General features: G+C 38.6%; 1 protein-coding gene across 3 annotated transcripts in view; it reads right to left on the bottom strand.

The window, feature by feature from the left end:
* The window catches only part of LOC139622712 (glutamate receptor ionotropic, delta-1-like), a 222,398-nt gene that overhangs the window by 23,451 nt on the left and 174,047 nt on the right, over positions 1–24,900 (bottom strand). For all 3 annotated transcript variants that reach the window (XM_071480238.1, XM_071480237.1, XM_071480239.1), the window contains 4 exons: positions 19,998–20,051; positions 11,607–11,780; positions 8,576–8,737; positions 7,717–7,836 (listed from right to left, as the gene is read on the bottom strand). In XM_071480238.1, the coding sequence (XP_071336339.1) occupies positions 7,717–7,836; positions 8,576–8,737; positions 11,607–11,780; positions 19,998–20,051 (510 nt within the window). The remainder of the gene's footprint in view (positions 1–7,716; positions 7,837–8,575; positions 8,738–11,606; positions 11,781–19,997; positions 20,052–24,900) is intronic.

Raw genomic sequence — 24,900 nt, 5'->3', positions numbered from 1 at the left:
ATCAGAAAAGAAGAATATAAAAAAATAAATGTGTTGTCCTGATGTAATTTTTTTTGTTTGTTTTATTCTTGTGATGATCCATTGGGCAACAATCGAGATTGATGAGAAACACACAATGAACAAACATAAATCTCTGTCCATGAAACAATTTGCAAAAGCAAACTTAAAATTGCAAATGACTACACAATCGGGAGAAAACAATTACTACAGATTCACAAGGCAGAAAAACAACCTTTCAACTCTGAATCAAATAGAAACTTGTGTGGCAATGAAAGAGGCTCACAAAAACTTCAGAAGAATATTTCATTTTCAGTTAAATCTGTTGTTCTTCACAAACCAACTGCATAGCTATTATCATCTGAATACTCATATAGTCTTGAGAGGTACACTGCATTGCTCCATATGTCTGAATCATGTGTATATCCTGCCAGCTGGTGTGGGTGTATATAAACAGTTTTCTCCCCATGCAGGATATCACTCATGAAATGTACCTCCTGAGGGTCTTTGTCTAAGCACTGTGTATATGACAGCAATATGGAGATCAGTTGTTCATTGTAAATGTAATATGGAGTCATGCAGTATGTATTTACCAACTGCACTTTGCTCAGAAATATGTAAAATGAGATTGCTGATATGACAGTAAATCTTGAGTCATGTGTGAGTAATGAATGTAATTCTGTAGGTGAGTACTGCGCAATCTAATTGAAAAACATCTTGTATACTTGTTCATCTGTGTATCCAGATGTATGTGGCCGTGTCTGTGCTTTTGTGTGTGCCTGAATGCGAGTGGGGCGAAATGTCAATCTGCATTGCCTGCTTCACAGCTATTTTCTCCATGAGCAGCTCTGTCCTCACTGGAGAACACTGAGCAATCTCTGCTCTGTAAACTGAAGAACACTTAAGAGGAACACTTCTACTTCACAGAGCTTTGCACATCAAGACACCAGCGGGAAGGTCACAAACAATACATGCAGCAGAGCCACACCACCTGCATATGAACAAGTAACACTTGACTGGACACACTGTGCTCTTTGATTACAGGCTCTGAAAATGTCATTTGTGGATGAATAATTGCTTTACTACAAAATGTAAACAAATTATATAGGCATCTTCTTCTAACAAATAAGAGAATTAGTTTGAGATTTTCAAGGACAAGACGGTGAAACAGGATACACACACACATATACATATATATATATATATATATATATATATATACATATACATATATATATATATATATATATATATATACATATACATATATATATACATATACATATATATATATATATACATATATATATATACATATATACATATACATATATATATATATATATATATATATATATATATATATATATATATATATATATATATACACATATACATATATATATACATATATATATATATATATATATATATATATATATATATACATATATATATATACATATACATATATATATATATATATATACATATATATATATATATATATATATATATATATACATACATATATATACCAAGAAAGGATCTATTATATAAAAATATGCTATGATACATGAAAGAAAAACTTATTTTTGTTTCTTGACGCCAAATCTCTTTAAAAAAAAAAAGGCTTTTCTAGCTTTTTTCCTGCTTCTTTCTTTGAAGTGTCAGCTCATTGAGGATTTAAGTTTTAGATAGGCTTCCTATAAATATGCATAGCAATCAGCCACCAAGAGTGTACCTACTGTAAGTGAGATCAAAACATCCAGTTGTTACCTTCTGTATCTCCAGTACAATGGAGAATATTGTGCTAATGTGATTTTGCAATATCCTGTTTAAAAATAACAACAATAACAGGGTGGCTCTTTAGCTAATGGTTATGATGCGTAATACCTTAAAATAATCATCTGTAATTTAGCTGAGTAAATGCCAATGACTGTTAAAAACAACAAAGGGATGGAAGTCAAATAGCTCTGGATTCATAGCACTAAAACTGTCTCAATTACAGTATCTCTGAAAAAAATAATCATAAAACCATTTAAACTGCATCATTATAGATGTGGAACTATAGTTTGAGCTAGTTGCAGCTATTCTGCTTCTCCTTTTCCTCACCTATTTCAGTCCATCAGGTGCTTACATATTGACAAGACCATCATGCTGCTGAGCTTCTTATTGACCCTCACTGCTTTGTCTGCCACACTAACTGGACTGACAGGATGCCTGAGAAAGCATGTGGAATATATGTATGTCGTGTTGTAACTTTCTGCCTTATTTACAGCATGTGTCTTGTGTCGGGTGTGTCTTTGCATATGTCCTGGATTCCACTGTTATTCTTACTCAATGTAATGTAATGTTTGCATGCACATCCACGCGATTATATTGTGTTTGCATATGTTCAAGGCTGGGATTATGCCCATGGTGTTATCTCTTATCATCAGCGACATGGTGAAAAATAAGAAGGCCATTTAAATTAGTTCGGACAGGAGCCATCTTATCTGCCCTGATACACTAGAGATGAGATGGGCAGACATGCACCAGCCTATCACTCTACCCTATGTTAAGCAACAAGAGGCAGGACTGACTTTAAACCACTATGTTAGACTGAGAAAAAGAATAAAAACCTGAAACATTTAGATGAGGGGGAAAAGAAATGAGCAAAAGGGAAACACAAGAAAAAGAAATGAGATAAAGGTGAGTTCATTCTTCTGTTGAACTGAAATCACCCACAGAAAAAGTGAAATAGCAGGAAAATGAAAGTTCACAATGCTCCCAGTTTTCCTGTTTTCCTTCATTCTCACATGTATTTATTGTACCTGTTATCTATGTATAGTTTTAAAGACAATGTGGTAGATTGAAGACAAGCCTCGGCACATTATGGTTGGATCAGAGCAGTATACAAGCAGGCAGAGTTATCCTCTATCCTAACTCTGTTTCAGAGTAAAGTGTTGTGTTGCTTCGAAAAGACTGCATGCGAGTGATGAGAGAGACGCAAAAAGATCCTGTGGCTCATTGCATACAATGTAGGCTTCAGAAATATGGTTGCACAGACTAAAAATTTACATATGAAAGTGTGAAGTTCTCATAAAAAAAAAAGGAATTAATGATTCTGTTTTCAACTCATCGTGCCCACTTATGAATTGAAAATGATTTTTTACTTCATCTTGTGAAGTGAGAGCAACAAAGAGCAGGTACTGTCTGTGATGTTGTGCATTTAAATGGACTCAGAGGCTATAAGGTTGGTAACATTTGTATAGTATTGCGTTTTTGATGGATTGGAGCACATGAGAGAGAACAAATTAAGGGATATGAAGAAATGTTAGCCACTTTTCATCCAATTATTTGGGATTCTCAAGAGGATTTCCTTCTGCCAGTGTGAAAGAGGAAACAACCCAAAGTGGGTACTGCCAGTTAATTCTTTCCTTTTCAAGCAGTCTTGTGAGAAAAGGCAATTTGCACACATTTACAGTTCTACATGTTACAGTATTACCACGTTACAAAATTATAATGTTGCTGAGATTTAGCTATATATGGCAAAATCACTCGACCAGCCCAATTGTGTTCTACGCTGCTAAATTGGATATGGTTAAAGACGCTTTAAGTAATTTGTTAATTTTATTGATGTTGATTGTCGACCGAGGAATTTCAGTAAAACAGGTGTCTGGCTCCGCTACCGTGTATTGTGGTACAACTAAATATAAAAATCTAATTATCACTTCAGAGTTGGGTAATTATCTAATGACAGGGCAGATCCAGCTAAATAATTGGTGAAAATGTATAAATATCATATAATGGTGTAAATTTGTAAAATACAGTAATAATAACATTGCTCTCTTGTTTTCTCTTTTTGTTGTGAAATGCACGCTTCTGGCCTGTAGTGCTGTTATTTATCTTCCTGTGGGTGAAAATCCAAACAGGTAGGGAAGGTTTTAAAACACTGTAGGGGCCAAAAAGTGAGTTTCTAATAGCTAGACCTCTCAGTGCCTGGCAAATTAATCATTAGATCAACAGCCCTATCAACCTGCTGCAGATCTATTGTTGGCAAGAGAGAAGAGCCCTTTAGAGCCATTTCCACTTTGTGAGCCAGTGAGAAATAGGGTTTAGGAATAGGATGAATATATGGACTATCAACCACTGCGGTTTTGTAGACAAAACATGCAATGTGACACATGGAGCACCGCACTGATGAACACATCAGCTATCAGAGATTGAAAAGGTTGCGATGGCCAGTAAAGAAAAAACTCAGTTCTAACACCCGATGCCAGTGACAAGAGTCAGGCTGATTGTGACTAAGTGAACAGAACAAAGTGTCAGCACACTAGGTTCTGTTCTGGCACCAAACAGCAAAATGCGAGTGTCAGATTTGGCTAGGCTTTGGAGGGTATGGACTTCTGGTCTGATTTAGGATAAGCCTTGGCTCCAGTTAGCAGCACTTGGGAAAGCTTTGGGCCAATGTTGGAAACTAGAATTGGATGGATGTGCTTGTTCTGATTCTGAAGTGCTACTCTTTCAACCTAGCAAGGTTGTTCTCTAAATCTCCCGGATTTAGGCTGCTGATGACACAGTCCTTTTGACTGCCTGGGAGGAAATGGAAAGATGCATGTAATGAGAACAAAAATCCCAGACTTAAATTTAAAACATTGTACTGACAGGGCATGGTAGCTGACTGAGTCACCACAACAGTAAAAAAAAAAAAAAAAAAAAAAAAAATCCTTTCAGTTTAAAATCTGAGGCTGTCTTTCACTTCCTCTATTTCTGAGGCTAATGGCACAGTCACATGCCTCAGGCAGCCATGCCATGTATTATTTCTAGCACAGGTAAGGCTGTTTAGAAATGCCATCTATGCCATGTGAGTGGTAGTGTATGCTGTATATTATACTTTTATGAAAAATGTATTTTGATGCACTTTGTGACCAGAAAACTGAATGAGGAGAATTTGGAGCTGCCCTTTCAGAGCCTATTCACAAAAACAGGCAGGCATACAGTATAAAGGTAACAATTTTTTTGCTATAAAATACTACAATTTGATGATTTTGAATAATACAATAACGCCAACGCTTTTACTCTGGACATGTTTAGAGATAACTACTGCAGGATGTGTGCAAGAGCAAATGCAAGGAGGAACAATTGCATTCAAATGAATGGACTTTTCTCTATGAAGAGCTTTGCGTAAGCTGGAAGTCATTAGCAATATCTGCTTAGAGACGAACTGACACATCAATAAGAGCAAACTGGGAAACCAAAACAACAACAACAACAGCATCGATCACTCTGCAGCATCGCTGGCTGGTGGAGAAAACTCACAGTAGCCATCCAGGAAATAGTATTTCAGTCTTCATTACAGTTTCTAACCAGAAAGACGCCTCATCTAAGAGCCATCAGGCTGGGGAGAAAATGGACCGAATGCAGATAAACGATGGAGAGGGAGGAAACCAGGGCTGAAAAATGAGGAGAAACGGTTAGGGAAGAGAAGAAGTGAGCAGAGAGAGGAGGATGTGGTGGACGGGTGATGAGATGGAGGACAAGATAAAAGAAGGGAGAAAGGGACAAAATGAGGATCCTCTAAAGGGGTGGATGTGGGTCGGGGGTGGAGCAGGACATGCAATCCCAGTTCAACTCCACTCAAAAAAAACAACAACACAGGAACATGACATTACAGTACATTGTAGAGGAAACCATGTAATGGTGTGGCATTTTTTGATAGCACACACTGGTTTTACACAACACAGAGCAAGGACCATGCAGAATACCTACATAAATACATATTTTATATATATATATTATAGGGAAACACATCAGTTTATGCGTTTTCCTCGGTAAATGGTTCTGCCAAGTAGTGGGCAGACACACAGATAGACATGCCAGGTAATGAACAACAACACTGAATGCATTTGGCATCCCATTCTCTGGCCTTGCTGTCCCCTTTTGCCTGTAATGATTCTGAGATACAAGCGCCCACATGTTAGTGTGCTCCCTGGCCTCAGTTCTCTGTTTGCCTGGATGCATGCTCTTAATGTCTTATGTCCAAAACAGTGTGTATAATACATGTTTGTGTGTGAATGCACTTTGCAGCTCCACTGTTTATGTGTACCATGCTTTGAATAGTGTGTGACTCTGGTGAACATGAATGTGTATGTGTGTAAACACATGGCACTGTTTGTAGTGGGTCTCCTCCTAGTTAATGCTAATGGCCACATTATGATGAATTGGCTTCATGATTTCAGTTAGACTGAGTGGTGATTAAATCTTCATTACTGCTTCTGGTCAGTCCTGCTCTACATAGATTGCCAAGAAACTCAATTTCTCTTCATTCTGCAAGAGGTCCCTGACTGAATCAGGACATCCACAGCGACAAACAAATTACGCCTCAGAGAAAAGTGAACAAATAATGCTCTCAATCTCTCACTTCAGCTCTACGACACTCAGAGATCAGACAGGTTTCTCAGCAAAGCGATGACGGTCAGCTCAGATACTCTGCTCATTATTAGTAAAACATGAAAATGTCTGTGTGCAGCACATAACCACAGATAACTCCCCTTGTTTGTGTGTACAGCTAGTTGTAAGAAGCACACATTTGATCTGTTCTAACTCAGTGTCAGATGACACATCACAAGCCAAGATGGGTGATATGGTGAAATGGAAGATTCAGGGAGAGAGATTGGGTTAATTCAAGAGCTCCAGTAGAGGGCACCCTCATACCCGACACCTCACTGTCAAATGTTTAACCCTGTGACCACAGTCCTCAGGGATCAGAGTACAACTGATTTTCTATTCCACCACCAAGGTAATTGCATTCACCTGACATCCAAGAGAAAAAAAAGACAGCAGGGCTTTGGATCCTGAAGATAAAGGCTGAGAACCGGTGGTCTATGTAAAAAACAGCACAAGCAAAAACAATGGGCAGTTCAAAGGCTTGTGTACAGGACTTGTTCCTATGAGGCACTACACTGGACCTCAAGGATTTCTCATTGAGGTGGGTCTCAATTCTGTTCCCCTTGGACAGGTATACTGCAGGTCTTTGTTCCTCCCTGGTAGTAAATGAGCCCACACTTGATATGTCCCGTATCTACCTGACAACAGGTATGGGAAATCTACTATTATTAAAGGAACAAAAATCTGCAGGACGCCAGTTCTCAAGGACTGGAATTGAGTATCTAAACTTAAGAAGTTTGCAGGGGGTCCTTGAGGTAATGAGAAAGAGTTTTATTTCACTTCTTTCTCTCCCTACACAGTAAGTGATCATATCGAGAAAATGTCTTAAGAAGGAAGAAAAGCTATTGTCATCAGCGGTTTTACAATACCTGCTGTTCCCTCCACACCTACACGAGTATATGCATGTACATCTACCAACAAAAAGCTTAAAAAATTGAGTTCTATGCAGAAGCTGTAAATGAGTGGTCTGTGGTTTAATGCATACAGGATATTACTGGGACACAGCACAGTTGTTTTGTGAAATGAGAAAGTTGGAGCACCCTGCTGTGGAATACGTTACACTAACAAATAGCAGCTACATGGTTATTTCTGACACACTGAAGGGAGAAAAAGCAAAAGCCACTATTACTGAAGTATTTGCACATAATTCATAATCCTGTTGATTTGTATTCATTTATATGCCACACTATAAAATTTGGTCTGAAATATTGAAACATGTAAATGTCTCATGAGGTGTGTCCTGAAGAGACAAGCAGACAAAATGCATATAAGACACTCTGGACTCACCCGTTTCACATCTTTCCCAAATGTCTCACTGTAGCTGGTTCCAAGAATCTCAAACTGAACATGAGAATTAGAACCTTCAGCACGAAAGTCCATCAGTCCTGTGAGTCCACTGATCCGTCCCTGTATCAGCAACAAGCAGATGATATTTACTGTCTGCTCCTATTTACTCTCTGTTTCTAATCTTTAGGTGTAGCAAAGAAAACAGAAAGCCTGCAGACATTAACCCCCTATCCAAATCACCCCATAAATGTTTCATGTTTCAAAATTCTGGTGCATTTTTGTCATATAATATAAACTGTAACAGGAATCAGATCAGTTTGAGTTAAGTTTTGGTTTGATTGGCACCAACACAACATGACGTGACGAGAGAATCTTTGTTGCTTTGTTGTTTCTTCGTGTACTGCTTTGTTACCATATGTCCCAGTTGAGATTAAACCGGCGTGACTGTGTACAATGATAAAATCCATTATCATATTGAAATGAATGAAATCAAGCTACTGTCTAGTATATGATGCCTAATTTCAATAAGAGTTAGACAAGCACAAAGAGATAAAAGCCCAGAACCTGCCACAAATCCATCCTGGAGCCAAACCTGGAGATCACATTTAATAATCTGATTCCTTGAGGGGATTTTAAAAGTAACAGAATTTGAATCTGATTTTCCTAAGTAGTGCTTTGACTGTATGAATCACCTTTATACTTATGCTTCTCATAAAACCATGTGCATTTTTTGTAGGAAACTATTAATATTATCATCAGTGATGGAATATTACGGAAGCTATGATTCATAATTTCTCACAAAATACCAAATATAAAATAGCAGCTTTGCTAAGCAAGAAAAAAAGATAACTTCAAGTACCTTTTGGATGGTGTCCAGCATGGACCATCCTCCATTCCATGGCTTGGTGGACTTCCTCATGCAGTTGAGACTGGCCATACTGTGCCACTTCCTGTCCTCCAGTTTCCTGTAGAAGGCGTTGGCCAGCATCAAAACACTGTCATACAGGTAGAGGTTGGACACCTGTTGGGGGAAAAAAAGCAACAAATTTTAATAAATGCATTCTTGGATTTTGTTGGTAGTTTGTGCTGTGTACTGAAGACCACTATGTAGAATCAATTGTTGGATACAACAAAGAAAACAAACATATCCCACTGCTCCATGGTGAACCTGTATGAATGAAGCCGTGACACAAAAGCAGTTGTCTTTCAGTCTGGTCTCAACCTGTGATGGTGAAAAAAAAAATCTCTGTAGGGAATAAAGGCTTGTTTCCTTACTTGGAGAGAGAGGGTGGAGAGCATGGAGACAAGTGGTAAGCAGTTTGTCCTTTTGTCTGACACTGTCACAGCTGCCTTTTGGTGGCAAGATCAAAAGCCTTTTTTTTTTCATTACAGTAACACTGAAAAAAGACACATGGACATTGTCCAAGCAATTGATTGTCTATGTGTTTACACTTCAAGAAAACTGGGATTGATGCACTAAACAATTATGGCAGTGCACTGATAACATGTGAGATGATGATACAGCACTGACAGTACCATGGTGTGAGCTAAAATCAAGAGAGAGGAATATATATATATATATATATATATATATATATATATATATATATATATATATATATATGTATGTATAGTTAAATTATTGTCCTTCTAATGAACTTCAAAGCTGCCATCAGCTCAACTGTCACTACAACTGCAGTGCACCCTGTCAGGAATCATGTCCACTGCCTCCTGTGACAGTGGATTTGATAGGTCTTCTAGGTCAAGTCAAATCAAATCCTCCCACAGCAGAAGATGCATGGAAGCAATACTAGCTGCCACTCCAGGCGTTCAGTTCATGACACGTTTGGACTTCAATCCAAGCCTCTCAGTGGTAAGACACACACAGTTCGCTTGCCTCGAGGTCACTCACTCAGAAGCTATGTTGAGGCGATTTCTGGGGTCACACCACAGCTGAAGGGTTGAGAGAGGGATTAGTAGAGGAAAGCTGTGAGATCTCCTCAGTGTTTAACTATTCTGATGAATGCTTTAACTGCCATTACCCGATATTTAACCCTCTTTCATGTGAATTATTGAGAACTGTGGGTGCACACACCACATGGTTCTGCCATCTGTCCGGAGTATGGATAAAAAGAAATGAACATTTCAATAGAGCTACAGAGAGTGCAGCCATTTCACTCCAGATGGATTAGGCAAAAGTCTAAGAGGTATACGGAGGCGCTCTTAACTCTCAATAGAAAGTAATAACGTGAGTGAGGTTACAACAAAGACCCAAAACGGGGAATGACATTGTGTTAGACAGATAAGGTGTGATGGTGCAGAAGGGCATATCTTCTTTATTGACCCTCATTGTCATAGTAAATTTACCTTTGGCTGGGTTTCTGGTTGACAAATCCTTAATACAAATCATAGATAGTATAATCTGTTTTAGAGCATATAGTGCTTTCCACTGTAGCTTGTGGTCTCTCAGTACCTAATTAATACATATATTGTTTTTGTTACAGTTTGGATCTATTCACAGTTTTATGTAGTTTGGTACTTTCATAAAAACAAGCTTTTACTTACTTTAAAACAACATTTTCCTCTATTCAGCCATTTATTCCCCAGTCACACTGAGCTGCAGTCATTTATATTCATGAACGTGCATGTCCCTCATAATTACCTTATCTAGGGAGTTTAATCTATATTCAGTTGCATACATTATCAGTTAATATTTGTATTCATGCGGCACTTGGCAGATGCTTGTCTACAGTGTACTTTACTATGGCTGCATACACACTGTATGCTGTGTGTGTGATCAAGCAGGAATCATGCCCACAACCCCTTTCAGCACTTGTACTTCACACAAGACACACCTGGAAACCATCTTTCAGTGGGATCACACTAGCTGCGACCCATGAGTACTCACTAGTCATTACTCCATTATTACATGAGCACTCAGTACTCATGGGTCAGACCACACCCATCTTCAAACTCTGCCTTCATTTTGATCTTAATCACACTAAATCTGTCCACACACACACACACACACACACACACACACACCTGCTGAAACACTGAACTGCCTCTGTGGTAGTTCCTGCCACAGTAGGTGTCTCCAGGACCACATTTTGCCATGATGACATACACACACACAAACACGCACACACTCACAAGGTGAAAACAATACCAGCCTCGCTGTCGCAGCTGGTAAAAAGACCACACTATACTTGTTTTATAGTTCTGTCACTCTGGTTGATAGCGAGTGTCCCTCCTGTTGGCTGCTGGGGGAAGTGGATGAAACATGCTGGTTGTTCCTAAAACACAAAGTCGCTGTCCCATAAATATCTGCTGCAAAGGGATAGAAAACAAGACAGAAAAACACAGCCCTGCCACGAGTCAAATACTCAATACATCCTCATCGATCATACAGCCTCCATGTTGTGCATTTACCATCCTTAAAGCTTGGGTTCTCCACTGAAGCTTATTTCGGTTTTCTTTCAACGTTTTTATACTTTTTCCTGTTTCCTGAAACATTGTCGCCTTCAAACAGACTACAACAACACTTCAATGAGGAAACAACATAACTTTTACAGCCACTTTCAAGCATAAAGCAGGTGAGCGTTTGGTGGAGGTGGTGGTGGTGGAGTATCACTTCAAAGTGTGAATATGAATCACTGAATCCAGATGGATTAAAGGTTGTGCTTTTTTTAACTTGAATTAAAAATATCTAGCACACATATCCCAAGCTTGCCAATCACCATGCGTATTTTGGCGCATATTTTTATTCGGGCCATTAAAAATAATTCTAAAATGAAATGAAACGATTGTGCAGCCATGATGGACCAATAAGATCTGGGTGATAATAGTTCAGGAGCTGCCAGTCAGTAAATCTTTCAGCAGTTATTTACCTCCAGGGACTGCAGATAGCCTTCCTGTGGGTCACAGAGCAGGGAGGAGATGCGATGATTGTTCCTCATGCAGCGAACGTTGGTGTCCCTCCATAATGGGAAGATCTGACGAATGATGGTCATCCGCCCCAGAGAGCTGTAAACCAGCTCCACGATGTCCGCATCACTCACCTCCTAAAGATGAAGATGACATGACGAGTTTAGTTTGACAAGTCTTTGCCTTTATTCTAAGTGTAAAGAGTAGCGGCACTTTTTAAAAATCAGACTGGGGTTTTTTTGTCGTGAAGAATCATCACATAAACAGTTTTTGAAAGGCAGTTTTCTGAGTGGAAATTTGGATAAGAAGCAAAACCTCTGAGGGCTTTGCGCTGCCTCTACCTGACTCTTTAGCAATTAAAATATCAGATGACACATTGAGGCGCTGGGAAGCAATCAGCTCCAAGAGACGATGAGGTAAAGTGGGGAGAATTTCCACAAGTACAATGGGGACAAGCAATAGAGGCAAAGGTTGAAAAAGAAACTTGCATGCTCAACTTCATTTTCTGAATCTTTTTGTTGCTTTTTGTTGGACATAAACCCAGCGCACATCAACAGTGATCATCAAAGTTTATTTTACACATCATATTATCTAATGACTTGAATCAACTGAATAAAGACACGAAAAACATTTAATAAATTGTTAAATTATGTGTTGAATTTTAAGCTGGAACTTATATTCTAGGAAACGTGCTTATTATATTATTCACATTAGACAAATCAACAAACATTTCAAATATATCCTTCACAATAATAGTGCAGGTGACCCTTAGCCCTCTTGAGTGGGGCGATGCATCACGGATGGTCAGTGGAGACCTACCCTGTGAAGGGTTGGATCAATATTCATGAGACAGTGAGCTGCCTGCCGGTCTCCAGAGCAGGATGATGGTCAATGCGGAGGCAGACAGTGAGTCTCTCGGGAAACACTGGGTTCATATACTATCTGACAATAAAGCTGTGAGGTTACTGTCAGGTCAGAACTTAAGCAGCACTGGGTTGATATAATCCTTCCCCTCACATAGCTGAATCCATGCTCTCTATCTGTTTTTCTAATCAGACATTCTGATCTTTCACGTTTGCATCGACCTCTCTGTTGTCACTGCTGGTCTCTGTCCTCAGTGTTAATATCTCCTGGCTTCTGTGCACACTGCCTTCCTTCATTCATCATAATGTGGATTTAAATCTCTTATTATCTTGCAATCATTCTTACTTAGTCTCTCTTTGTATGTTTACCTTTTTCAGTTAACAGTCAATCTTTTATTCACAATGTTTGTTCAAACCTTTTTCTCTTCTACATATCTCATGTCATATACACATTTTTATTTTCAGTGCAAAACATGCATATGCACAGCATGAGAAAAACACTCCTCAGGTGATCCTAGCTCATCTGCTTTTATCCTATGACTCTTTTTTGGACTCTTCACAGTTCGGTCGGGTGGAAAGTATGAATATTTATGAGTTGCCATGACACATTAATCAGATGAATTATGCTGCACGGTTCACTGAGCCGAACCCTCACGTCCAAGCTAATAACTTCCAGTGCCACCCAGTCCAAGTGTTCTGTCACCATCATGGGTGACACTTGTGTCATAACCTGACCCAGCAGTGCCACTGACCAATGGCACATGGCTGATGAAATGCGTTCCTTTTAAGTTCTGTCTCAGGAGAAGGTACAGACCATTAAATCACAATTTGGACGCCACTATGATATATTTCACTTGTAGAATAGACACGCAAAAATTATCATTAATGTGTACCATTAGTACATAAAGATAAAGAGCAGATACATCCAGGCCTGTGACTACAATGTTTATCCTGTGGATTTTTAAAGCACTAGAATCACAAGAGAAACAAAATCAGTCTAAATGGTGCACTGTGCATGATAGCTTTAAGTCACATCACAATAATATTAATGACACAAGTATATATCATCATAAACTGCTTTTAGAATCAACAATTATAACACATTCAGTTCAGCTGATGAGCTCCACTCAAATTTATGAAAAAGTGAGTAAGGCACGGCCATGTTTCAATGACAGCCGATGACCAAAATACATTAATCAAATCAAGTTCAGCTGACAGATAGGCTAAATTATCCTCTTTGTGCTGCTCAGTCAATGTTATTAATCTTTCACTAGAAATAAATAAAAAAATTACCCGTAATCATGACAGCGATTTAATTAGAAGTAAGGTTTTTGAAGCTGCAGGCAACTAAATTGAGAAGTAATGCGAGTCAGGGAGGAAGAACAGAGCACTGTGCGTATGACATTAATTTGAGATGTTCTTGCCTATAAACATGCTGTATACATGTCTTTTTTAATGCGCTTTCAGTGCATTGTTGAGAGAAATTTAATTAGTTATGCAGAAAATAACCATGAGATTTCTTTATTACTTTATTCATCCAGTTATCTAGTGACAGAACCAAATAACTGGTGTCCTGTTGTCCTTTCATAATCCAAAAAAAAGAAACCTTAAATAACACAGGGCACAAGCCTTTTCTGATTCATAAGACTGAGCGATATTATCTGAGGTGTACTTTTCCTTACATCAACCCTAATATTCAATAGAGATTTCCCTCCTCTACATCACACAATAGACTTGATAACTCTTCGAGAAATTATGCATAACTGAAGGGTTTCGCAGTTAAATCACTGCAATGTTCTATTCAGGCAGTTCTGTTGTGTTGAAAATTGATCATTAAGTGCTGCAGCCAGAATCTGCATATGATGAAGAGAGTAGAGAGAGGGATGATATATTTACTTGTTTTTCACAGTGAGGACAAATATAATACATCATTCATATGAAAAACCATAAATTGCACTGACAGACACCGCTGGTATATTGTCTATTAAAAATATAGACAACATCACCCATTTTGATGTTAGTATTTAGCACATTTAGCACATATATTGAAATTGTCTTGTCTTGCATTCAAATTTACATATCAATAACTGTAGTAGTAAAACAACACTATGCACGTCTTAAATCAAACTAAGGTTGCATATTTAAATGAAAATGGTCAATAAACAGTGGAGGGAAAGCACTGTGTATAACAGTTCTTGTTGCTTCAAGTTACTGTTTACTAGCAGGCTTGTATTAACAGTCACCTCTTAGTCACTGTTTTGGCGCTAATTATGCTAATTATTATTAAACTGGGGTTTTATTGGGCTGTATTAATAATGCTCTGAAATACTGCCAGTAAGAACTGATTAAACTCATGACAGCTGTTTTTGTGGTTAGGAGATCAAAGTAGTTATTTTTGTATTAAACATACAATGGTGGATGCATCACTCTGGCACACCATAAGTATGTGGAGTCTGAATTTCTAGAAACAGGTTGAAGATACAATCACTTGTGCAACACATGGGTCATGTACCCGTGGCTATGACCAGTTTTTTGTGAGCAGCTGTGGAAGTTAGGAGGCTAGTGAACAACTACAGTAGCATGCAGTCAATGCTCCCTTCATATTATCATATCCATGTATGTTTTCATACACATAATAACTCCACAACTTAAAATAAGGATAAGAAAAGTAACAGTCTGGTCGCTTACAGTTCATGACTGCATAGAAAGCAAGGGCTTTAAATGAAACTGAAACAAAGGAAGGACCATTTGTGGTCTAAGCAGCCAGAAATTCAATGTAATTTCATGCCAAATTGCACCACACCACATGATCTGAATCAACATCACCTCAGCTGCACCAGTCCAACCAATGTGGGTTTGTTTTCAGGCAGAAATTCACCAATCCAGCAGAAAAAAGGGACTTGAACCATAAGGAGATCAACTTATAACTGTAATCACTTAAGATTAGACTGGCTAAGAAAAGTGTTTGCATTCATTTAGAAGTACAGCGCACCTGTGTAAGCCATCCCATTACACAGCTTATTGTTTATGAGACCAATTTAGAACTTAACAAGAAATGCAGGGACAGGCCTAACTGTAAGTACAGTGCATACATGTTTAGTTGTTGAGGGTTTTATTGCTATGATTGAACTTAAATTTCAGCCTGGAGGTGCAGAGGATCTATTTAATGAAACATGGTGTTTGTGTCCACTTAATAACCTCAATGACTGTAACTGTACCTGCTGTAACATTAAGATAAGGTGGTTGGTGAAGGGAGTCGTCTGTCTGGACTCCTTTAGATTTATGACCATGACGATGGATGTCTCCTGTGGTCACCATTTGTGGGTTAGTACATCATTTTTTGACATCTGAATTGGGTTTCTGGATGGATACTCATTGTGGTTAATGGTACAAAGGACAGGACCATAACAGCAAATCCAATGTTTTGATAAATGCAATGCTATACGCTACTCTGAATGAGCAATAAGCTAATTGAAAAATGTCTATCTCGTAAGTGGCCTCTTCAGTAATCCACCTTCCCGTCCCACAGTCTGCTGTGGTGGAGATTGCATCAGTAGAAAAGGGTTTCCATCTCAGTTGTCTGTTGGGCAGTTACCCAAGACATCAGTCATATCATGACTGTCCTCCTCAACTCTGTCTGTCACAGCAGGCACAGCCTGCACAGACTAATCCATCAAACATTCTGAGGTGTCACCGTCCCATCTTCGAAGGGGAAAAAAACAACAACAAATCCTCTCTGGATGTGCAATCCATCTCAGTCCACTAGACAGTGTCAGATGCAGACAACCTTCTGTGTGCTAGCAGGTGCAGCACCCTGGTTTTGTGGGTTGTTTTGGAAGACGCACGCCTGCCTGTCATTCCAGCGCCCTTCTGCTCACATCAAGTCCTGCCGTACTTCTTACACTCCTATTTCAAAGTTTTTCTCTGCTTTCCTGAAGATTATTTTGGTCATTTGTGTGTTGAATAAGTTTCATACCCTTAGGGCCCAAACTGTGTGCCACTCAAACCCACTGCTTTGGTTTAAAAATGCATTCATGTCAGTCTCAAACCAATGTAGGAAATCTGTGAGCAGAACACAAGTAAAACACATCTGAGGTGGGATGCATCCAGGCAACTCCTAAATATTCACCCCAAGACTTTGGCTCAGTTCTGTTCTCACAGCAGAAAATTAGTTATTAGTTATTATACATTTGCTGCTCTGACCAGAACACCGAACCTGCACTGGTGTTTACACTGAAAGACAGATCAAAGCTTCTTGAAGAAAGCAGATGTTAAGATCAGATTATGAAATGACTGCTAATGTCACTGGACAGCCACATGCCCTGACCGTTGCTTAACCTGTAGGACTCCAGAGACTACAAACCAGTTCCATACCACTGTTTGACGGACATAATCAAAGAAAGAACTGTCATAAGTGCCTGAACACATGTGCATTCACAGGCACACCCAGACACTTCCCTCCTAAAGCCCCTAACGCCTCTATATAGATGGCTTCTCTATCCGAACGTGATTCTGAATTCGCTGAATTCGCTTTACCAGCTGCATTCAAGTAGAGGCTGGATATCGGTTTATTCACCTGTTGCATATTTTCCCTGTCAATTCATCTGTGTGTGCATAGTAATAAAAGTTTAAGTATAAAGTTGTTGCCTGTGCTTTTTGTCATCTGTGGCTGTGGAGGGAGTTTTGTTAAGTGACATCACTTTATCAATTTCCTCTTTGGCTTGGATTCATACATTTATAACAAATCCTGCATTACGAATTGGGGTGTTTCATGAAAAACATGGGCATATACCCCTCAGGAAAGATCTAATAGAAAAAGCATTATGGGGAAATTTTTGTATTTTTGGTTTTTGACCAATACTAGTGACTAAAGGACTTTTTAATCCATCTCTTGTGAGTCCCCCATTGAAATCTTCAAGTTACTGCATGAAGTAAGTGTAATGCTTACGACAGCCCTGAATAAAAAGAGTTTCCAGGACACAGCATCTGTTTCAGTCCATCTCGTCTACCTGTGAGTCGGTAATACCTTATTGTTTTTCGACTTGTGATCATACTCTCTCATCATCATCATCATCCATCTCACTCTGTACTCTTATCACATCTCCAGCTTGAAAACTACATTCATTGAGCCACATGTTGCTACTGGTGGAAGATTACCATAACCACTTGTTGTGAGACTTGAATGAAATGTGAGACCTCGCTTTCACTGTGAGGGGTGTGGAGGGCTGGCAGATGCCTGGGGAGCTTATGGGGTGGGCTGAAGACACTGAGCCTCAAGATCACATGGTTAAAATCAATGTCACAACTCAGTCATGACCAGGCAGCTGAATAAGAGCAACTGCCCCGCAGGGATACTACAAATCTACACATCCACGAATCTCATTCTGATAATCACTGTGAAAAAAAAAACAACTTGTGCAGACTCTCTGTGCTATCAGCCATGTTAGGAGTGTCTCAGAAATCAAATCACCGGCTAATGGAAACAAAGTAGCTTTGCACCTTCCTTTAAATCTACTTTCCCTTTAGAGATAAGAAAGAATATAATCATTTGCAGTGGGATACATGCCTAGATTTAATTTTCATGGTGACTTTTGTTGTGCTCTATGAGGAAAAAAGAGGGTTTAAGAAGATGGTGGACGAGTCACATGCTCTGAAGTTTCATGCTATTTTCTTCTGTACATGAGAAAAAACCCTGGAGACCAATATCTGTGAGAAAAACAGGTCGGTATGAGTAGTAATTGAATTTTCTTGTTAGCCTTTTCAACATGTCTGTGTTATTCTCATTTCAAGGTGTTTCATGGGCAGTTTATCTTGGGTGATGAAATGAACGGCTGAGATAGAGAGAGAGGGAGGAAAAAAAGGATAAACAAAGATTACCATGTGAGAGGAAATCTCCTCAGACCCAGAGAGAGAGAGAGAGAGAGAGAGAGAGAGCGAGAGAGAGAGAGAGGGTAAACAGACCCTATACAGAGGTATAGAGAGAAGAGAATGGGGATATATTTCATAGTTCAGATACAAACAATCATACTTTCCCTTTAAATGTGTACCACAAAAAGATAACTCTACAGTAAGCCACATCACATGCACAATTAAAGGAGTGCCATAGAAATTAACATGACATTAGTTTGTACTTCCTGTTCTGAGTCTGATGCAATTAAAGATGATGTCTCGCTGGAGTTCTGTGGTAACATGCATGAGTTTGTATCTGATACTACTTCAAATTGAGAAGCTCTCAGTCTCTATCTTATCACATTGTCTCAGACTACAAATGCCTTTTTGGAGACATATCAATGAAATAATAAGACTTATGCTGCCAGACACAGAAAAAGTTTCAAAGAACCCAAGGTCTCGTTAGCTCTGGTAAATCAATACTTCAGTCATGTGTATGCTGAACTGAATTGTGAAAATGGATTCAAAAACACAAGGCCGTTATTTTATAAAAAGTCATTATGGTCTAAAATGAGGTAATTTAGGCTGCCAGATAGCAGCAGGTTTTCAACACATTGAGCCTCATTAACTTTTGTAAATCAATAAGCTACTGAAATATACTGAAATGTTGCACAGTGAATTCCTAACTACAGTATAAATGACAATTATTTAATATTTGTTGGTTAAAGTTTAACGTGTATTGTGGCCCATATGTGTTTGCAACTTCTGTATCAAGAGTTAATTTGCCACACAGTAGGAAATTCAGCTTTTTCCCTGGTGCTACAGCATCTTCTTATTTCTTATTTCTGTGGGTGTTGCCTTTAACAACATGGCTATCTGAGGAACATACACACATTAATCATGCTCTGTGGACTATGGATCAATATGTGTCATGTTTTGGATGTTGAGCACAGATTCAGATGTTCTTATAAGTGAGGAGGTGATATTCCATTAAAATGCATGGACATTGATGTATGTGTGTGTTAGAGAGAGAGCTCCTATTGGGCACAGCAATGTTAATATTCGAAGGAAATCAGCTGGGAGCAACCTTTTATCTAATGTCTTTCATCAACTGCTTTTACCATTGGGCCAATCCTATGACTCCTCCTTATCTCCAAATCATTTTGAATCAATGGAAATGCAGCACTCAGGCACTAAAGCTAAAGACAGAGTCCACTGTTCTGTATTCACAAAGTGCACCTGAATTTTGTGCTGTTACAGCCACTTTAGAAGTCCATTTAGGTCAATGTCAGACACGCAGAGCATTTGTATAGGGGGGGGGGACACTAACATCAACACTTAAATGCAGGGAAATTATACAACATTAAATAAAGGATGAGTCCCCTAGGCAGCAAAGATAAAATAAAAACAAATAATGTGCTGCTAATCTAATTGATATGAAAGTGTACAGACCGACAGCCTTATAGGTTTTCATGTGTCTGTCCGTGCCTTGGCAGCATATGAGCCTCTGTGTTGACAGAGGAAAACTGACAATGAGGTCTAAATTCACTCAGGTGCAAAGTGCTTTAGTCTGTTTGTGTTTGTGCTTGTGTTTGGCCTCACCTCATTGGCATAGACCCAGTGACTGTCCTTGGATGCCAGGTTGGTTTCCACAGCCTGAAGTGAGAAACAAAAAGTGGAAGACGAGAGGAGAGACAATTTAGTACATTTTAAGAACCTTGTGTAATTCACTGTGATCCTACAATAGTGCATGTCCTCAGGTATCTCTGGAGCTCATTTGTAAATCTAGACATCCTAGATCACAGAGAGCGTGATCTGATGGGTCACAAGGGAAAAACATAATCAATGTAAAATCACACTGCTTGGAGCATCCTGGACAAAGCAGCTTTTATAAATAATAAAATGTTGACACATCTGCTATATGCAACGTGAAAAGTTTTACATTGGACGTGAGAATGAAGCCTGCACATATTACCCCCACAGATATGGGACTTCATTAGCCATACTCATTTCATCTCACCTTATAAAATGCATTTTGATAGTGACATAGAATGTTTGGCATCAGAAAAAATAAATGCTAGTGTTGGATATAAATCTGTGACCTCTAGTGAGGAGTTAAGACTAAAACTGACACCAGTTTCTGCTATCACAGCTGTCAAAATGATTTATCTAAATTAAATGTGGTCAACTTTTTTCTTTTTTTTTCTTTTTTTGGAAGTATACTTTTTTTTTTTTTTTTTTTTAAACTAAGGACAGGCTCTGTAGTGAGAATGCACAGCTTTTTCACAAAGCATGACTGTATCTACATTTTTACATGGTCACATTTGAAGAGGTAGAAAACACATATTGGCTGCTTTTTGAATGTTTCAGTTTTAGTTGAAACGCTATGTGCAATCTGTCTTTCTTATCCTGCTGCTCTGCTGTCACAGTGATGCTTTCACAGTCTGAAGTCTTTATCAGGAAAATGCATAAACCAGGTTACACCAGGCTCCACAAAACATTTCCAGACCAAAATAAAGTTTCTGTAGCTCAATTAGAGAAACCAGGATTCTTTGATTTTTAGGAAATTGTGTTACAGCAGAAAAGGTAATCTGGTTACTGAAGGGTAAGTAAATTCAGTACAGGTAAAAATAACCCCCCTTGGAATTACCATAAACCTTCATTTAATTGTTGAGTTCCTCCACCTGTCACATGATTGCGCACATTTGACATCTGTCATGCGTAGAGTCTCTGCTGCAAATTGCAGTCATTAGTGTCTAAATGAATCCCTTTCACACACAGCAATGAAGACTGATACTCAACATACAACAACAGCAAAGAACTGATGGAACCCTGCCTCATTTTTAACTCAACAACACCATGCTCATCAATAACAGCCTGTGCACAGCACCAAAAACTAATCGATAGTCTAACCTTGGAAGAGTCATGGTTTGATTTTAATGCTCCCCATATCCAGATTGTTCACATCAAACTGCACGAGGACCATACAAGTGCAAAAGCAGTATTCACCTCCATTGTTGCAATGCCACACCTCACACAAAAAGATATACTGAGCAACATTATCAGTAGATGCCATACTTATACATATTAATGTCAATAAAAAGCAAGAGCATATCATGTCATGGGGACAGCCCTCACCAAATAAAGTTAATCAGTGCCTATAATCTTGAAAGATGTATGGTTCTGTATTTGACAACAAGATTTCTGAGCAACATTTATTGTCACAGACAAAATGGTTAATTTCAGTCTTGTGTGGTGAGCATGTTGGTTACTGGTAAAACCATTCAGCTGAATTAAATCATATTTACATCAAGAGGGTCCAGATCACTAAGCAAAAAAAAAAAAAAGAAAAAAATTCTCCATAATGAATTAATTCACATTTGGTACACAGTACAGCACTTTCCATTCCAATTATCAGAATGCACATGGCTCATGTGATCCACATTGTTCACACTGCACACCTAAATACAAGAGCCTAAAATGAATAATGTCTATAACACTGCGATTCCATCAAGGATCTGAACACATTGACAATACTGTACTGTACTGCAGTTAATATTGTTATTTATGTTATATAGACATTTATCATACTGCAAGCATCTTTCAAATGTGTCAAAGGTAGAGAAGAAAGAAAATATGTCACTGCTGTTGCACAACCTTCAGGCACAACATAACACTGGAGGGCCCAGGCATTGTGTGTGTGTGTGTGTGTGTGTGTGTGTGTGTGTGTCTGTTTGCAGGTGTGTGCATTTGTTTGCTGGTGTGGAACAAAGCAAGATTTACAATGGAGGCTCTAGTGTGAAAGGTAGAGCTGTAGGGACCACTTTAGGCAAAAGGTGAACAAAATGAAAGAGTAGAAACAGACAGATGAAAGTGAACTGTAGTTTCCTCTGTGTGTGGGTCCATGGGAGTGTTTTCTTTAGTTTTTTGGAAATAAACACTGAACTGTGTCATTTTAGTAAAATGAATTATAAATGTGATTATATGGGACCATTTTTTCTTAGTATTTTACTACTTGAGTTGAGTTTCCATCTCTTAATGTTCCTTGTAAAAAATAACATCCTTTTGCAGATGGTGCACAGCAGATTTTTTTCACATGGATAATTACATTAGCACTTGAACCATGCCTGAATCAAGACAACAGGGCCGTTTGCTTTGACAAGAGAAATAACTTGACACATTCTTTCATCAGTGAAATCGTGGCCTGTGAAGCTGTGGCCACAACAATTCACTGTAAACCTTTGAGTTAAATGATCACTAAGGAGTTTCTGTAATCTGTGTGATGGAAAGATATCAGCAATACCCTTCCATGTGTGAATAATCGATTAATTCAAATTATGATAATGTCTCTCTGGTCCTAAATAAATTGTGACAATGAGAACTATTGTCTGCCTAGAATATCAACCTCGACATTCAGGAGAGATGACAGCTCCTTGAACTGTAGTCATTGTTCCAGACAAATCTGTCAGGAAAAACAAAGCCAAGTACTGTAGTGTGGGTTAGTTAATGTGAACCAGCTGGGGTGCAGTGTTTTGTTGAAGCCTTGGGCACAACAGAAACCACCACTTGAGAGGTTCAGCACCAGTTCACAGCACAACTGAAGACTGACAACTGTGGACACTCTGGAGATTACGTCTTGTTAAGCTAAATGCTGGTTGTGAGCAGCCGTATGAATGTGACAAACACATAATTGCTGACACATTTAAATATCTGAAAGCTGCTACGAGGTGATCAATGTGACATCACTTGTTAGTCATATTTGCCATTTTCTCCAGCATCAATCTAAGAAGGCAAATGAAGAATGACTACTGTGTTGAACAGGAATTCTACACTATAATAACAGAGCCTCTCCTGAGACTTAACATTCATAGCTTGTTTTGTCTCACCTCTCTTTGGCCCATAAGTCAGACAGTTCTCAATTCAGTTCAACATAGAAAATTCATTGTAAAGAGCCTGGATGCTGAGAGCTCAGAAATCACTAAAGCTACTGTGCTTACAGTTCTTTAGAAAGTTGCTCTTTAGGATTCAAAACTTGCAGCTCTTAAATACAAAAGCTCCTTGTGTCTCAGTAAAATTCCTACATTATTTCACCTAATCAGCGCTTTCCCGATCACACGTAGTCCTATCCCAGTTTAAATAAGCAAAGGTTTTCTGCTTTGCCTCAAATTTATCACACCAAAGCTCCAAAATCCATTTGAGACCTTAAATGTTATCGACATTCAGGCAGAGTAATTTCGCCTTTGTGCGTTTCCTTTCTTTCCATTCATTACAAGAGATGATGTAACAGTGAAACTCTAGAGAGAAATGTGGTTTTGGAGAAGGAGGCATAGACTAGAGTCTGGAGTGACATCTGAGGAATATTCTATACTATTGATACAGCCACAGCCTGGTGACGGTAAGATCTCTAATCAGAGAGGCAAAGTACCCCAGGCATGTTCTTATACAGTAGCAGTGCCACAAAGGCAGCCAGAGAACGCCAACTCCAATTTAAAACCGTGACAGCAGAAAAGGGATTGAGAGGAATTGTGGTTAGAAGGATGTGAAAATAGGTGGGGGGAGGTTTGGGCAAGACTCAGATGCCTGAGGATGAATCTCCTGAATGTGAACAGATGAGAGAGTGTAATAAACTCATTCAATGCAATTATCTGTTACAGTACAAAATCATGTTTTAAATATTGGAAAGCCAATTTGGATTATACACTCAGTTTATTAGGTACACCTAACAAAAACAAATTCAACCTCTTACAACAATCCTGCAACAGATCCTTGGTTGTAATGTAATGTTTTTGAAACAGTTTGAGGTGTTCATTCAACTTAATAATGGCTGCAGATTGTGGTGTTGTATAACTGTGTTATAGAAACTGATAGGTGTTTCTATTATTTTGCCCACCCCATTTATACCATTGATGGTAATGAGGTAGCCAAAAACATCTCTCTGTGTAACTCAAAACAGTTGAACTCATGATGCACAGTATAAACCCAAGCTGTATACAGATACAGGTATACAGGTACACACTGGCTGCATGTAAACACAGTGTGAATGCATGTATCTTTATAGCTATGTAGACTATATTTAGACTTATGTACATCAGACATAAATCAGGCATGAAATCATGATCTATATTGATTCTACTGGATGTTCACCATTAAGCATGTATTTAAGCATCTTTCACCCACTGTTTATATATGTTGTATTTATTAATAACAAATAAAAAATAACAAACAATAATAAAATAAAAATGTTTCAGGTTATGAGACACTGCAGAGTGACAGTTCACTGCTCTCATCAAAGCAAAGATAATGAAAACATTTTTGACGATTAAATGAATTGTGTTTGCAGTAATCAGAAACTAATCGGGAGCTTTAATTCCATCCAATGTGCCATCTATTACATTAACCTGCAGCTCTTCTTATTAAGAAACAATTAGAAAATTACTTTAAGAGCTTGATTCGGCAGTGAGTGAATAAAACAGCAGTAAGACAACAAGTTAAGCCGAGCAGTACT

The sequence above is a fragment of the Trachinotus anak genome, unplaced genomic scaffold (assembly GCF_046630095.1).
Source record: "Trachinotus anak isolate AG129_WGS33_773 ecotype Australia unplaced genomic scaffold, CSIRO_AGI_Tana_v1 ptg000007l, whole genome shotgun sequence".
NCBI classification, from domain to species: Eukaryota; Metazoa; Chordata; class Actinopteri; order Carangiformes; family Carangidae; genus Trachinotus; species Trachinotus anak.
The sequence above is the reverse complement of the archived record's forward strand: the minus strand, read 5'-3'. Positions and strand labels throughout refer to the sequence as shown.